The 16,920-nt window shown below is 47.4% G+C and overlaps 1 protein-coding gene across 3 annotated transcripts in view; it reads right to left on the bottom strand.

The window, feature by feature from the left end:
• Gfrl (Glial cell line-derived neurotrophic family receptor-like) overlaps positions 1–13,925 on the bottom strand; it is a 187,394-nt gene extending 173,469 nt beyond the window's left edge. For all 3 annotated transcript variants that reach the window (XM_076388836.1, XM_076388834.1, XM_076388835.1), the window contains exon 1: positions 13,472–13,925. In XM_076388836.1, coding sequence (XP_076244951.1) covers positions 13,472–13,808 — 337 coding nt within the window. In that variant the 5' untranslated portion in view covers positions 13,809–13,925. The remainder of the gene's footprint in view (positions 1–13,471) is intronic.
• Positions 13,926–16,920: the final 2,995 nt, after the last annotated feature.

Genomic DNA, 16,920 nt, shown 5'->3' with positions numbered 1-16,920 from the left:
GTCCGCTTCTTCTATTTCTTCCCTTCCACTGTTTTGCACAATTTTCACACCTTCCTTCGCTTTCTTCTCCTATCACACTTCACCTGTTACCAGAAAGTTTTCTTCATTTTCTGGATCATAAATGGATACAAAAACAGTTTCCGAGAAAGTTCGAGCAACGTAACGCAGAAGAAACCGATCGATATCGAAACTACCTTTTACTCTCAGCCTGAAAACCTCGGTGAACATTATACGCCATGTACGAGGCGACTAAAAAATACAACGAACAATCAATCGAGTGTTCAGCAGCACACCATAGGACATGGTAACTGAGAAAAAGCTCAAAGACCTTGTCGATAGACAATACGTCGCTTCGAAGGGGCGAGAGAGCGAGGGGGAAATTCGAAAACGTCATTAGAGACGCGATCGGTAGTCGGAGATCAAAGAGTGTCGGTTCACGAAAGACGTTCATCTGTCAACGCGAGCCACGAAGCCGAACCGCCCTCTCTGACGATCGATTTTCATCGACTCGCTAGCTGCCTTTCCTCTGTTCCGCGCGATCCGTTTCCCGGGGCGGCTAGACGCGGATCGACGCTGCTCGGCTCGATGCGGCGCGGAGCAGCGAAATTATAAACGAAACGACGGAATCTCGTGACCTCAGTTTCGTGCGGAGCATCGATCGAGCCGACCCCTTCGACGGCGTGCCTCTGCCACAGCCGCTTTCCGTGAATTTCTATTTACCCTGGTATTCCATGAGCGTCCCTGCTTCGTGAAAATCGAGCCTCACCAGTCGGGATAGTCGGATATTATCAGCGTCCACTGTAATCCCCGAACGAGGATTGACCAGCGATCGACTGACCCGACTGGTCTTCCTTAAACGACCTACTAAACTCAACTACTACGTATTTCGCCGAATGTCTTCGTTAAGGCGCAAACTACTATTCGCTCGTTCGTTTCCCCGCTATCTTCGACAAATAAATTCGAATCTAAATTACCCCATACTGATACGATCTTACTCCTCGACTTATCTCGAGACCTGACTTTGCAGATCTTTTCACTGCTCCGTGTATATTTACTTCTATTCGCCCCGTAAAAGCAAGGAAAGCGCCAAGAGTATCACCCTTAATGTCGAAATTAACCCGATCCAGAGCACCGTGTAAGCTCGTCAAAACGAAGCTTCGGCTAATTGCGTCGGTCTGAGGACGTCTGGCGACACGCCATGTCCCTGACACAGATCCATCCAAACAAACTCCATGGGCTAATTCCAGAGAGGAGTCGGCCTGCATTCGGCGAAACACAGGAGCAGACTGGCGGGCAGCTTAATTTTATTCGCAATTCTAGCCTGTTCAGCCTGGTAATCCGTCGACAAACCGCTATTAAAGAGCTCGTTGTTGTAACGCCTGCTGTAATGCTATCGAATTAGCCAAAAAACCAGGCGCCAGGATTTCGTTGCCGAGATGCTCGGCCACTCGAACTTCTCTAATTCGTAAATCCGCTCGTAAGACCTCTGCGTCTCGCGAAGAAATCGCTGAGAACGACAGCGACGAGGACACTTGAACTCAGCCACTTTGCTTCTCATTCTGCTTTCTAAGAAGCTAACTTGACTGAAGATAATGGCTGGAGGATTGAACATTTTTCCGATGCAACATAATGATATCATACATGTAGTTACAGATCTGAGAGCGTGTAGTCCGGAAAAGCTGGACGAAAACGCGGGGAGTATTTTGGGAATACGTTAATCCGATCGGCGATTATTTGAATGTAGCAGCACACCTGAGACTTCCCTTCCGAATTCAACAATTTATAGCAACGTAACGGGCGTGCGTGCGTGGGAAAGGCGACCTGTTAACGTCGTCATTAACCGCGACCAAGACTCATTCGCTGAATTATGAAACAATAATCCGCTAATAGCCATGATTACCGGCCAGCTTTCCATAAATAAAGCTGTGATACTGTTTATTTTACGATCGAGCGACTCACGCTAGATGCTAATAATCGACCGTTCAATCACTGCTTTGAAACGATGGACTGTAACCAGAAACAATGGTCGACAAGTTTGTGGCTGTGTTAACAAAAATTTTATTCAAATAAAAACCAGAAACCACCAAATAACTGTAGTTTGTGCCAGGGGTTGTGCAAAACCGCTCGCTTTAGAGTTAACGCGAAATTCCCAACCATTTGTGGCACCTGAAAAATAGCACAAAACAACAAACAATAAATGCGTAAATTGGCATGGAATTGTTTTTCACCGCTGGCCAGAAAATCGTGAGCTTACAGCTATCTAAACCAACTCGGAAATATTAATGGTAACCATTGTAAATTCTGTACCTGTATGAAAAAAAATCGACCACCTGAAGGAGTATAAATCGAATTGATGTTAACTGCTAACATGACATTCTGAATCATTTCTCTTTGCTAAAATTCAAAGTATCACCATAACAGTAGATTTAAACCCTAAGTGGTCAGACCAAGGAGACTCTGCCGCGAATTAATCAGACCAAAGGAACTCGCAAGAAGAACTCTTCTAAAAACTGTTCTAAAACCTGACAAATGCTAACTAAAATGCAAGCATTCCTTTACTCAAACAATTTACAACTTCTCCAATACCCAACCATAGAAATTCAACTGAATTTAATCAAGTACTTCTCTGTACTCACTACCCCTTCTTTTCTCACGAAGAAGTAGAAACAATTCGGAAGAATGAAACAAAAGGGCAGCGTTTTCACTTTCGTTCTGCACGCGTCCCCTTCACAGGAGAGAGCGCTGCACGAAAGAGGGTGGTTCAGCTTAAGAGCCACGTATCGCATGCAATCGCCAGCTAGAATCCGCGTTAAAAATGTAAATGCTTGGCGCAGGCCCGTAATCGGAGGGTGTCCACGATCGACCGGCCATGCGACGAATCGATTGAAGGATAAACACGTTAGAGCCATGCTTTCTTGCGGTTTACGCCGGCGGTACATCATAAGAGGCAGGATAAACGTCGAAAATCTGTTAAGAGGGGAGAGCTATGGAGTCTCTCGTCGCGTTTACGACTCGCGATAGACGACTAAGGTAGCGTGGCCGTATCGCGTAACGCATTCCTCGATATTCGCCGTCGTGGCTGGTTGATTTCCCGCATCGAAGACGGTTACGAGCAACGAATCGCGTGCACCGAGTCGCGTGGCGTGTAAATTCGTCATCATCCCAGAGCCTCGGCCCCCCCCAGCTGGCAGTAAACGGTCAACTGCAATTCCCTCGTGGTTATGGAGGTGAAAAACCTTAAACCGTAAAGCACCACTCTGGGAGACGGAGGAATCCCGAAAATCCACTCTCCAAGCCGAATATTAGCTCCTGCTCTTCGACGAATAAGTAACGAGAGCAATTTGACACGGAAACGCTACCCAGGTCGAAGCAGTCTCGCGAGACCGACAAACGATAGCTCTCCTTCCTCGCAAAACCCTGTTACGCGAGCGACGTTAGGGATGAATCGCGCTTTGAATGCAATGAAAAAGTTGCATCGCAACGTTTTGTCTCGTAACTGAGCTGACGCTCGCAATTATTGCAACTGGTACCCTCATTTGTGAGAAGGTTCTTTGCTATGTAAGCCGAATATATTAGGATGTAAGCTAAATATGTAGGTATAAGTGTGCTGCGAAGGTATGGATGTAGTGCCCCAGTAATTGAGGGAAACAAGTATGAATAGTAGAAACGATCCAGAGAAACGCGTGACGAGGCTTCGACGTAGGGTTGAGAAAGGGGTCGCGGAAGGTGCTGGCATGGGGTGCATTCTCGAGTTCCAAGAATATAAGAGGCAGCGGCACGAGAACGAGCAGCCGGCTGGCTGGCGAGCGAAGGAAACCAGCCACGATTAGATCTCTCGGCGAGCCGAGCCGAAGGGTTAAGGTAGGGTAGCCCTTTCCGCGATAAGGCCTGCGAACGCGCTCGTTCGCGAAGCTTTCGTGTCGAACATTGGTGCAGGAACGTGGCCCACCCTCTGCCACCCTCGCTAGACTCCCTACCCCCGTCGAATCGACGACGCCGACGGTTCACGTGTCGACCGGGAATATTCTGAAACCTTTTCTCCTGCTAATTTCCTTCTTGCGTTTTCAACCGACAACAAAATCTCAACGTCGAGATGTTTTCTATATTTTCCACGATAAACACGTTAATTGCCATGCGTTATGAGCTTATGCAGAATTGCTCGAAGACACGAGCCGAGGAGGAACCTCAAAGCCTGTGACTCCAGGGCTCGCATTACCTTTGGACTATTCTCTGATTGCTCAGAGAACCTCTCGTTGTTAATTACTAGCCTAGGAGATCGCTGCGCGGATGCTGTGTTGTCTGAGCTGAAATTTCAGAGGCGTGATTTCATTAGTCGACCGCGTAGAATTTCGCGGAGAATCCCACGAAATCGAATTGTATCAACGACAGAATTTCAATACAGTAGGATTCGACTGCGTCGCTGCAGCCTAGGCAATTTTCAGAAACCTTTCGGGGCCGCGCTGGTAAACGAGCGACGCAACTTACTCTCTTTGACGAGAACTGGAGAGCGACGCTTCGATTAGTGTGCACGCGCCGCGCTGAAATATTCAGTTACGTCGCGGTTAGACCAGCGTCGAGCGGGCGTCGATGATCGAATATTAAATCCGGTTACAAAACGAGCCTCGTTGGTAAGGTATTATTGATGCAGCCACCGTCGGTGTATGCAGATCGAGACGCGAGATACTGGTGCACAGAGGGCCACGCACGCGCGCGCGCCCGCTAAAGAACTGGGTAATTGCGTTACATAGCAGGTGCATGTAGGAGACCGCTCGTTCGATAAGTCGCGCCGAAGCCTCGGAATATTTACGCCCTGTTTACCTCGGGCTTACCGAGAAATCCTCGGGTATAATTCATAATTCGCTCTTTGCCCGTGAATCGACTTTTCCACGCGGCCCTTCAGCGCATTTATACCCTGTGAGCTTTAAATACGAACCGTCACGGGTCGCTCGTTCCGCCTTTCAATTTGCACGAGGGGCGCCGTAGGTCAGAGCTATTCAAACCCTTTGGCACACCCTTCAAGCACCAGAAGGGCTGACGAAAGGATCGCAGTGGGGAAACAAAAGTCCTTTTAAATTCGAATTCGAGCCATTGTAAAATTGACGCATTCGTTAGGCTCAAAGTGGAAGCTGCGTGATAAGCAGGTTGAACAGAACAATCCTTGTAACGTCCCGTCGTCATTCTCTCTTTGAACTCGGCGCAGAGCTGAAAGCACGCGACGCACAGCGAGACAGAGGAGAGAACTGGCAGTATTTCAGCGATAGCCGTGGTCCGACAAACAGTTAATTGTATATACGCGCGCGTATGTTGACCAGGGCGTTACTCGTGTCGATAATTGCGATGCTAATTGCATTTCACAGAAGGCGCGCGTACGAGCAGTCCAGAAACCTCCAGCGACCGAGTCCCCGTTCGATGAATCGCGTCAAAGGCCGCCGCGCCGGCTCTACACTCATGCCCTATTTACCCTGCTTTTGTTTAAAAAAAATCATCTCGAGCGCGGTACAGGCTGGGGGAAAATAGCGTCACTCGTCGACCAAATAACCCCGTTCAATTGTCTCGTAATTGCTCTGCCCTTTCAATGTCACCGTTTCGTTGTTTCTCTGCTGCTGATCTCTGATAACCCAGAAACCTGATAACCCATATCATTGGGAGCTGATCAAATGACCGATCGAGGGAATTAACTTCGACGTTGGATCGTTCGATCTCGACGTCGAACAACGGTTCGCTTTCAGCCCTTTCAAGGCCGATAAAGCGACGAAATGTCTGATATCATCTCTCGTTTCTACTTTATTGGAGATTCGTAAGCGATAGAAATACTTCTGACAGAAATAAAACAAAGGCGACAAAAAATTGATCCACGAATACGAACTTCTTGCAATTTTCTAATCAATTTTCTTATCTTTCGAGGAACGGAAATTGCAAGAGAACGACTTGGACGTTAACGTCCTCCATTGCGTGGCGTAACATCGTCTTCTTAAATGACGCGAAAATTGCGTCGAGTAACAGCGAGGAAACGAGGTCTGGTCAAAGGGGAGGAGAGCTCGCAGGGGCGTTTATCGCGAGTTCACCGCAAAATCGTTCGACCGTATAAAGGGCGATCGTTGGAGGTCCGACGAGTAGGGGCGACGACGTCATGAATGATCGCTCCTAGTACTCGCGTTACGCGACGCTTTTCCGTGCGTGTTTCACGAGCGGTGTGCCCGTAAAAACTCTGTCCGAGTCTTCCGTTTATGCGCTGCTCCGTCAGATCCACTTCCACCTATACCCTCCCACCACCTTCCTATTTCTTATCCCTTAACACACTCTGCCATCGTCAAAACCCGCACCCCTCCGTTATTTCCGACTGCTTTACGACGAGTAAAGTACTGTACGAGGAATCATTGAATTTTCGAAGATCCCCTGCGGGAGATTCCCCTTCGCGCAAAGCTCTTCCTACATTTTTAGGTCAGAACTATGACGAAACAAATAGTTGTGGTTTGTAACGAGAATGAAAGGGAAGAATAGGGATCAACTTTTATTTTACGATCCAGATAAAAGTGGGATGACTTTATCATGCTGCTAGCAATCGCAATTTGTGAACATCAGCACTGAACAAGTGTCTCTAGCCTTTCGCAGGATGAAAAGCACTCTTGCTATAAAGTTATTTCGTCCAAAGGAAACTGTATCAATTCCTATGCTACAAGGGAATTTTAATTGCATTTTTCAAAAATATCTTTACCATCGCAGCAATAGAAAACAAGGAGGGGTGAGAATAACAGGTTTAATTTTGCACCCATTGCAACCGGAATACGTATTCAATTCACGATATGATTTTTCAAAATTCACCTGGACAACGCTGGAAATCGAATTCGTTGTCAATCTTCACTCGATTCGGCCCGGGTATAATACACGAAGGGTTGAGGGTGGACGTTGAAGCGGGGGTGGGCGAGCGGGGTCGCGCTTTAAAGGGGAGCTCTCGATCTTGATCGAACGTTCTGACCGATTCTCCAAGTCCCAGTCGAGTTACGATCGTTCGAATGTGACCCCGACGATTGGACGAGGGACAGTTTCATGGGACTCGATTACGTTCGGTTCGTTGACACCTCGTAAACACCGCTGTGAAGTTCACAGCGATCGCAGGGGATGCATGAAAATATCGTGCTCGTCCACGTGGAATCCTGCAGCGGAAAAAATAAAACCACCCATTCTCGCAATATAGGATCTAATTGCAGGGTAGGCCAAGAAAGTTTTCGCTCCTTAACCCCAGAAAAACCGCAACAAATATGAGAGCGAGGATTAAGAATTGATATCAGCGCGTAAATATCCGTTTCTACAACGTCAGGTCGTCAGATTTATAAAGATAAATATTGTTCTTACAACCGGGCAAAATTTTATGAACATAATATTTCCTGGATGATCGATGGCAGTTATGGGAACTGTAGCTCATTCGGCCACCCTTTCTCCCTCTTCCCTGTACTACAATGAGCCCTTCCTGAGAGCCCGCCCGACCGTCTGGTTCGTGTAGAGCAAACTTTTGTCTCTAACACCACCCTCTACACCCATTTTCCCGATATTGGTTTTCTCCCAGCGTTATTTACCCCTTTTCTTCGCAACCTCGCGTCCAGCGGTCCACTTTCTTTATTACAATTCGATACCCGACAAATCGACTTCTCGAAACTGGAAAAGTGACAAATTCGTCGCGACAAAAGGTTTGAGAGCTGAAAAAAGGGCTATTGTCTGGAGTAAAGTTAAGGAACTGGTTAAACCTATAGCTCAAAAAAATGAAAGGATAAAGTGTAATATCTTCTGCGCTTCTAATCGTAAATTATGAGAAGATTTATGTAGAGTACAATCTCGAGACTACCGACCGCTCAACGTTGCTCGTTGCTTCTCGAGTGGCCGACCATAACTATACTTTTCTACTGACCGCGGCTTCCAGTAGAGCACAGCCAAGAGGGTCAGACGCAATCCGGCTAATTTTCCATTTCAGTTAATCACGCGCGTCGCTAACGCAAATTTCGTTAAAAAATTACCATTAACCTGCACCAGGGAGAACTAGATGTCTGTCTAATTAGACGAGAGTAGGATTTAGTGAATGTTTTAAAACACACCACGTCTCAGAAACTGCCCTCCAACATTTCGCTAAAATCAGAGACAAAAAAGGAGAAACCAAAACCATAATTTTTTCCTATCTAGTCGAGCACACTATTACGCAAATCTTGAAATAAGAATTCTTCATGAAAAAGCCTTGAAATCAAGCTTAATTAAAAGAAGTTATCAGCTGCATTACTCGTATCGTTCACGAAACAAAAGAACACCGAAAAATGCCTCGTTTCTAAGAGTTGGTTTCCGAAAGTCGATGAAAATACTTTTCTGAAGAAAATACTTTTTACAAGAGAGGGTCACGAACGCGGGCGTAAAGATGCGGTGAAGGGGTGCGTCTCGAGGAACGGCGAAGAAACTCGGGGAAGGAATTCCGGGCGTCTCGCTGCCGCCACACGTTGAAAGTCAATTCCTCCGTGTACATGAAACGTCATTCTACGTGATTAACGATCGCGGAATTAATTTCGAGGCCGCGACAGCAAATACTTCGGGGATTAAGCTTCCGGAGGTAGCTGTCTTTGTTTTTCCGTTGAAGACCGCCTATGAAATATGTATAAAGCGTATCCCGGATACGACAGGATTAATCAAACGCAATCGTTTAATCAAATCGAGCTGCATGCTCCGACTCTCGTGATTCCTAATGTCAACCAAGAGGAGAAATATAAAGATAGACAAAGTTTGTATGAAAGTAGGATCAATGAATGAATTCCGATCCAAAGAGTAGCTATCAGCACGTGGCGATTCTTAGTAGGAGCTATTTATGCGTGGCAGTGGTTGATAGTTGATACGTGAACTTTGTTCGAAGTTAGTGATCGGGAAATGTTTGCATCCGTGTTCTGTCAGGGATGAAAAAGTTAAGAAACGCCTACAAAACGTTTTTCATCGATAGAGGTCGCAGTGGCAGGTCGAGTTCCAAGGGAGTTACGTGTCAGGTCAAGGAGGCCGAGGTTGCCGACCAATTAATTAGTCATGTCTTTGACGAGAAACCGCGTACTTCGAGGTGTTCCCTTTGGCAAGGTACAAGTAGTAATGACGGATTCTTCGAATGGATGGAATAGCGAAGACGAGATCGGTAAGAGGAGCAGAAACGAGGTCGAGCAAGGTGATACGAGAAGGCAAGGAGGCGAAAATCATCGCTACCGTCCACTGAAATAGGAGCAAACCAGAAGTTAAATAATGAATTCTTAGTAAAAGTTGACCTCCTAAAAGTCCTGCGAATTTCTCTTCTCTCTCGCGTACATCGTCTATCGTAATAATTTATATTACGTATATTTCAGCGCACGAGACGCATTACAGTAGTGTTTAAAGAAGTACGGACGATCCGCAGATGCACCGAAGCGAATACGAAACCAGAATTTATTTCCGATAATGAAATTTCACCGAATAATTAATTACTACGAGCTCCTGCACCGGTAAATCAAACTATTCTGTAATTTAATTGAACCGCGCGCAATCGTGTTTCACCTGCTCCGATATCGAAATGTTCTTTTAAATCCTATCCTCTGACTAATGGCATTGCTGGGCGAAAATATGCGCATACGCTTTCTGCCATAGCCCGGCCCAGAGAAAAAGAGCCAACGCGTACGAGTAAAATGGTGCAGCAGGCCGAATATCCAGCAAGATGCAAAGGAAGCGATTCGACGAGAAAAAAACTACTCGTTCTCGAAAAACTAAGAGATTCAGGATCACTGTAAGAGACCACGATATAATGGAAACCATGCCTTCAACCATATTACCGATTCCTGCACTTTCTCAGCAAGAAAATTTAGTACACCCACATTCTTGCGTTCTATAACCACCAGAGCTCTAAATCCTTTTCAGAATCAGAGATATAAACAGCAACAATGCTGAAACGAATCGCAAGAGCGTAAATAGCGAGCTGCTATGTATTCAATCTTCCGACCGCGATTAATTAATCACACTGGACCATAAATATTCATCGAGGCAGACCTCGAATGCTTTGCAGAAGCAATGCTTACGATCCTCCGGCGGAAAGCTTCGTATACATAGTATACACGGCTCCATGCGAGCCAAACTCTCTGGAGATACACGTTCGCGTCCGTGGAAGTCGAATATTTTAAGAGACACATTGCTTCACAATTTTATCTTAATCTAAACGCCTTGTGAATCACTTACACTTTTCTCTGTCGAAAAGTGTGGTTCGACTGAAATGAATGGAAATCGACCACCACCTACTAACTGACCTCGACCACTCGGTCGACCCTCTCTGGATTGTTGACGATCGATTGTTCCCCCATAGAGAGAGAGACCGCTGCGACAGCAGGCAGGTGTACCTAACGCTTTTGGGGACACCCCTATCGCGTTTGCCCTGCCAAAAATTCCAGATTCGTGGATGCAGCGAGCGGGAACACGGTACTTACTACAGAACGAAGGCACTTCGAATTTATTCGAAAGCAACCTCGTTACGGTGCGGTTGGCGAAGTAGGTCGCGCGAAAATACCGAGGACGTTTAAAAGCACCTCACCGTGCGATTTAACGTCAATGGGCTACTTCTCGTCCCTCTTCCCCTCCCTCATCCCCATCCTTTCTGTTTCTCCTCGGGTTGCGCCTTCTTTTTCCCGACCAGTCGCCCGCCTTCTCCCTTTCGCGTGTCTTCCCCCTTTTTTTCACAAACTGAGTCGCGACATTTAAACAGCCAGGAATATCATGGGACGGGTCAGGGTGCGAGTTCTTGGAAAATCTTCTCCTGCTTTCGGAGACTAGCTCGCTTTGTGCCCGCCGTGTTTCCACGAAGGAGGATTCCTTCTCCTCGACGAGCTGTCGCCTTCTGTTTTGCACGGTTTCGTGCCTCCGCGGTGCTCGGTCTTTTCCTTGGCGATGCGGCCACTTATTTTTCGTTCTGTCGCCGTTCAGACACGAGCCTTATTAAGTCTATCACAATTTCTAGACTATCCTGAGAGTCTAGTATTTTTTCGCTTCTGTTCATTCTTAGCAAAAGTAATATTCTGATCGTTCAAAGCAAGTGCTTTTCACACGTCTTATTTTTCGTTGTTCGAGAAGTCGAGAGATCTTAAAGAGAAATGTAGAGAAATACACTTGTGCAGACATTTCGGATTAATTCCATTTCTCCTCATCCATTATGCTCTTCTTTCAATTTCATTTCTTTTTTCTTTAATAAAGACAGTAGTATGTCTCCTAAAAACGTAACAGAGTCGTCGTTGACCCTCGGGAGAAAGTGGAAGACAAGAGGTATACCTATAAAACGTCGATAAACTGGATCGTCTTTCATTATTAACACTCCACGGACATGTGTGCGATACTTCACTATCGAGGAATTCCGTGGGGATATAAATGACTTCTACCTAGAAACTTACTCCTCGACCAAGACACGGTAGATAACCTTCGGTCGTGGCCGACCTCAATCGAAGTTCATCCCGAAATGTTCACAAACGACGCTTCTTACAAGAGTACCACCACCCTCAACCCTTTAAAAGCATACTTCTTATATGCTATTACATCTATAGTAGTCTGATATTTAGAAACAGAAAACGTTTTGAGTTTGCATTAGACGTCAATGAAATAGAGGAAACAACCTCGATTGAGACTATGAACCAGCAGAGAAGTGGCCGACGCATTAGCTGGTTGCTTTACCTACTCCGCGCGTGTTCTTGGACTTGTATGAAGCGTGGAGTAGGTTTACGAACAGTAGGTCACCGAGTCAAACTACGATGACACAAAACCGCAGAATATATTTCAGAGTAAAGCACATAGCAGAGAATAAAAGCTATAAGGGATATGTTTACGCTTTATACATTTGTATAATTCTCTTACCATGGCACGCTAACATCTAATGTGTGTTTACTGTCGTTTCTGCACGCGAGCTCAACTTGAAATATCCTTTTCATCCTTTATCGTTCTAAACCCCGTTTCAAGCGGTCTCGGAAGTTTAAAGAAGCCCTGGCGGCCACAGTATTCCAATTCTAGCACCCAATAAAAACTACCAAAATTGCGGAGGTAGCCGTTCGAGTATTCTCACCCGGATTCTTCAGAAATCGGAAAATAGGACGGTTAAATGCGGCGAGAAAGGTGTATTAATGGCGAGCGAATTTTAGTTCTTTATGTGACCGAAAAAAAGAATTAGGAAAAGTGTGTGGAAGTGGAAATAAGCTTTTAACGGTGGTAGACTCCCCAGCAGCTCGTATAATCCGTGAATATGAATACCGAATTCTCGGTTTGAAAGGATCCAGGCCAATATACTCCAGTTAATTAAAAATATTGGTCGAAATACTGTCTGAAAAATACTTTCCCGGAATTTTCATAGATAATAGCTTGCTACATCGTCATGTTTCTTGGAGCGTACAAGGCACTAGCAAAGAGGGCAACCTGTCGTTCGAGAAGTAGCGAATTAATTAGCGGAGCATCGACTCGAGAAACAGTCGCATGTTTCTGAGTAAGATAAGGCCAAGAACGAAGGTAAATGCTAAGGGTACCCTGCGATGGTAGAGGAAAGCTAACAACCCGATTACGCGGCCCTTTCGCTACTTACTTAAATTAGCGCCCGCGCTGAAGCAATTCGCATCACTAAACCACCGTTGTTGAATTAATAACTGATCCTAATTGAATTAATAAGCCACTGACCCCTCTTCGGAAATTGTAATAGCTGCTCGATGGCTAGCAAAACATAGCCAAGCTATACGCGGAACAGATTGGTTCCTGTCCAATTATTGGTCGCTTTCCCCATCGTACTAGAACATACCATCAAAGTACCGGTGGAACGTGCATTTTTAAAAAGGATACGCAATCCCTGCAGCCAATAGTATATATTTGTCTCCTAAATAGTTTCCACAGATCAATAACTTACGGGAATTACCCTTTTTCTCGTTCTATATGACATGAATTCGATCAATTACCGACTCAATTCTATAAGAGGATGCGATAAATAGGTCTTGAACCATTTGAATTCGGTGTGGTGAATGTACTAGCGGCGATGCTAATGTTTACTCCATGACCCATATAGATTAAATCGATAAGCAATCCTGCTGCAAAAGGCTATTTATAATTTCATTAACCCTCGATAAAGAGGTATTGCATTCCTTCGATCCTATATAACTAACCTTCACCAGTATTTGCACACCCAGTTACACACATCCTTCCTTCATTATTCAAAGACTATGTAAGATAACACAAAAAAGCACGTCTAGGAATCGACTCGAGCCAGCAAACCAACGTGAAACAGAATGGTTCCCTCTCTAGCGTGATATCGTTAACGTCGCAGCGAAACTAACCGCGGTGCTCCACGCGAAGCGCCTCTATTTGTCGATTTCCACGAAGGCAAGGCACGAGGAGAGGCCTCGAGGAAGGTAACCCTTTCGAAGCCTCCGATGGAAAGGCTGTCGTTCCTCGGTGAAAAGAGAAGGGAAATACGACTCACCACTTCTGCCTGTAGGCGTTGGCGCGGACGTGGATCTTCCTGTCGGCTCGGGGATCGGGAATATCAGGTCGCAGCACTCTCTTTCGGGGAACTCGCTCGCGCGAGTGCACCTGCAGCAGCAGGAGAGGACGACGAGGGCCGCCGCCACGCTCTTGAGCAGCGTCGAGCGGGCCAGCAGCGTCCCGACGACACGTGACATGACTCGCACCATCAGATCATGATACACCATGGGTCCTAGTCCCCTCAGCCTCTGCGAAACGCGTCCCTCTCGCAGCCTTTCCTCCGCTCGGCGACGAGCAACCGGACGACGACGAATCCCGCGACGTCCGCGCGACATCCTCTCGTCGTCCGTCTCATCGTGCGCTGTCTCCTCCACCTTCGTTTCGATCCAACCAACGACGCTCGTATCCACACCGGGTCTCCGTCGACGTCCACTTTTCCTTCCTCGCGACAACGATCGGCCCCAGTTCACCGCGAACGCGCACACTTTTCAGAATTCAGCGTCCCTCGATGCTCGGTCACGCTCTTCGTGATCGTGGGCGGGTTCTAGTAGACCCAGAGAGGAGCGGAGGATCGAGGGTCGATGGAGATCTGCGAGCAGAGTCTCGACGCACAGATCATCCGAGGGAACCCTGAGTCGCTTGCTTTTCCTATACTCGAAAACGAATCCTGGTGATGAGGTCACACGCGATGGAGGTAGAAGAAGAACCGTGGCACGGTGCACAAGCGGGAACACTTTAGGATCTACGCGTCGATCGCGGCTCGATTCGTTCGGTGTGAGTGTTTCTTGTCGTGCGTGTGCGTCAGTGTATCGTGGTGTGAGTGTGTCTGCAGAATAGGATGCGGCAAAAGTCGCGCACTCGGCCTCGTGCCGCGTCCCGATCACACTTGGCGCGCGCGTGCTCGCGTTCCGAGCGTGCTACCTCGCCGAGACCGCGTCGCCACGGCGTCCCGACGCCCAATGACGACTACGCCGCACCGCGTATCACCGACGACCGCGCGGACTCTCCCTCTCTGCCGCTCTCACCCTATCCGCGAGCAACCCCCTCCCGACACTTGCACACGATAGTTTCTGCGCGAAAGCGTGCGCGTTCCCCGCGTTCCGAAGCCCGACGAGAGGGAACCGGCTGTGTACCTGAGCCTGTACCTGTGCCTGTACCTGTGCCTGCACCTGTTCGTGTCCTTGCACGCGACCCCTGTGCTCGTGTGCAACCCGCGCTCTCTCGTAGACGGCCTTCAGGTGTTCGTGTTCGCTTGCAAGGAAAGCCACCCTTGCACCGCTACTTCTCTTGGACCCTCAAGTATCTGTGTGTTCGCCGTGCCTTCTCTAACGTGCGTCTATCCATTCATACTTGCACGATGATGAGGGAAGTAGAGATACGTGTCTGGGTTTTTACTATAAACTCGCTCTCGCTGTGAGGGAGGTGCCCTCTGATTTTTCTCGTGTGGATTCAGGAGTTCTGGTTCACGCAAAAAACAAGGAGATTAGAGAAACCTTCCTTTTAGAATGTGAGCAAGGATCTAGGATTAATTGCGATTTTACAGAGTCCTTAACACATTGGAGACAGATGAGCCTCCGGTGGATCAGAGAATAGCTCTCCTCTTAGACCCTGAAGACAGCCTCCGCAAAGGACAAAATAAATGATACACTAATACAATCGCGATCCCATGACTCGAGGCCTCGATTTTATTAGCCCTTCCGGGAAGGAGTGTTCATATTCATAGAAAAGGGGTGAACATACACCGACTGCGTACGTGCCCCCACGTGTCCCTTCGCCCAGACGACCCCTGGGATTGCGTCCGTGCATGCATTGCGTGCACCTTGTCCATAAGTCCGAGTTGGTCCAATATTGGTGGTCGTAGTTATTGCCTGGCCATGTGCTACGTGTCTTTCAGTCGGGCACGTATTTGCCTATCCTCGCGCGTCGCTGCGCGTCGCTGCGCGCCGCGAGTTCGTGCCCGTGTCCGTGTACGCGTCGGTGTAACACGATTCCACGGCGCGACAGTTCGTGGAAACGACAACGTCCGAGGGGATCCGAGCTGGTCCGAGCGTAGGAACAGCCCGCGGCTAGGGGTGGCCAGGGGTGGCCAGGTAGCCGACCAGCGGAGCGGCCCACCAACGACCCTCGTTCCTCGTACGCGTCGTTCCTGACCTCGTTTCGCTCGGTTTGTCGAGGTCGGTTACGCGGAAATACCCGCCGGGCCCCATCGACAGCTCTCACCCCTCCAACTGTCTTAACAACCCTTAACTGTCTCGCCACGTTACGCGTCGTTCCCGATCGAGCGACTAGCGCTTGGAAAACCGAGTTCATCCCCCTTTGCAAGCAAAAGTGTCGACTTGGAATCTAGTTGTCGATAGATCTTAACATTTTTAGGGTGAAACTGAGAGCGAGAATCGAATGCACTGGGCAGTAGAATCTCATTACGAGTTTGGGTTTTGGTTCACTTTGTAATACCATAAAAACAGGAGTCAAAGTCGTCGTAAAAACGCGAGGAGTTAAATTGCTGAGAACAATTTGAAACAGCAAAAAAGTCGTTGGAATGTTACCACTGTCAGCTAGGAAGTCAGAGAGGAATGTCCTGCAAAAGTTCTAAAACTTCACCACAGCGACGTAACATTGTCCTTGCATCAATGTATCACCGTTTCTGAGTACTGCAATTTTAACAGCCACTATGCATGTGAAGAGTTACTAGCGCCACGTTAAGGGACCCTCTCGACAAATATGAATAACGAATGAATTGGCAAAGTTGGTGACCGCGAATTGACGGAACAAGAGTGGCGCAGGAAGCGGCAAACTTTCAAGGATGCGCATCGTGATAATGGAGTGGCTCGTGTGGAGTGGCGAGCGTTATCGTCCGTGAATCAAACATTATCAATTAGCAAAGACGATTACCACAATGCAAGGGCGAGGTACGATCGGGCAGGGTCGCGCGAACCTAGGATAAACTGTATTATTAATTCACAACGTTTGCAAAATCGAGGGTTTCACTAGAGGCGTAAAATCCACCTTAGATCCGTCGACTGTGCACCGCAAATAATTTTCATGTTCATAAAAATGACGAAATAGTACGAACCTGAAATGGTGAAGCAAAGTAGAATTTGCGAAGAAAATACGAGAATGCTAACGAGCTCGACGGTGTGAGTAGCGAGGGAAATTGCTGGTCGGACAGAACAGCACGGGGGGAGTAGAATAAACTCGAGAGTGGTCAGACGAGACGGTATATTCGGCAGTAGTAGTGGTTCGAGGATGGTCAGACAGCCACGTCGGTTGCAGGAGAGCCCGAGTCAGCACTTGTCCGAATAATCAGCCGAGGCTATTCGTACACAATCAATTGTAAAGGAATCGCGGGGAATATAAGGAGAACGTTATACTCCAATGTTAATTATCGTATAGTTAGGAAGACGAAAATTGAGAGCAATTCAGCGAGGTTCGTAAAGTAAAATAATG

The sequence above is a fragment of the Calliopsis andreniformis genome, chromosome 12 (assembly GCF_051401765.1).
Source record: "Calliopsis andreniformis isolate RMS-2024a chromosome 12, iyCalAndr_principal, whole genome shotgun sequence".
In the NCBI taxonomy this organism is placed as follows: Eukaryota; Metazoa; Arthropoda; class Insecta; order Hymenoptera; family Andrenidae; genus Calliopsis; species Calliopsis andreniformis.
This window is presented reverse-complemented; position numbering and strand designations above follow the sequence as displayed.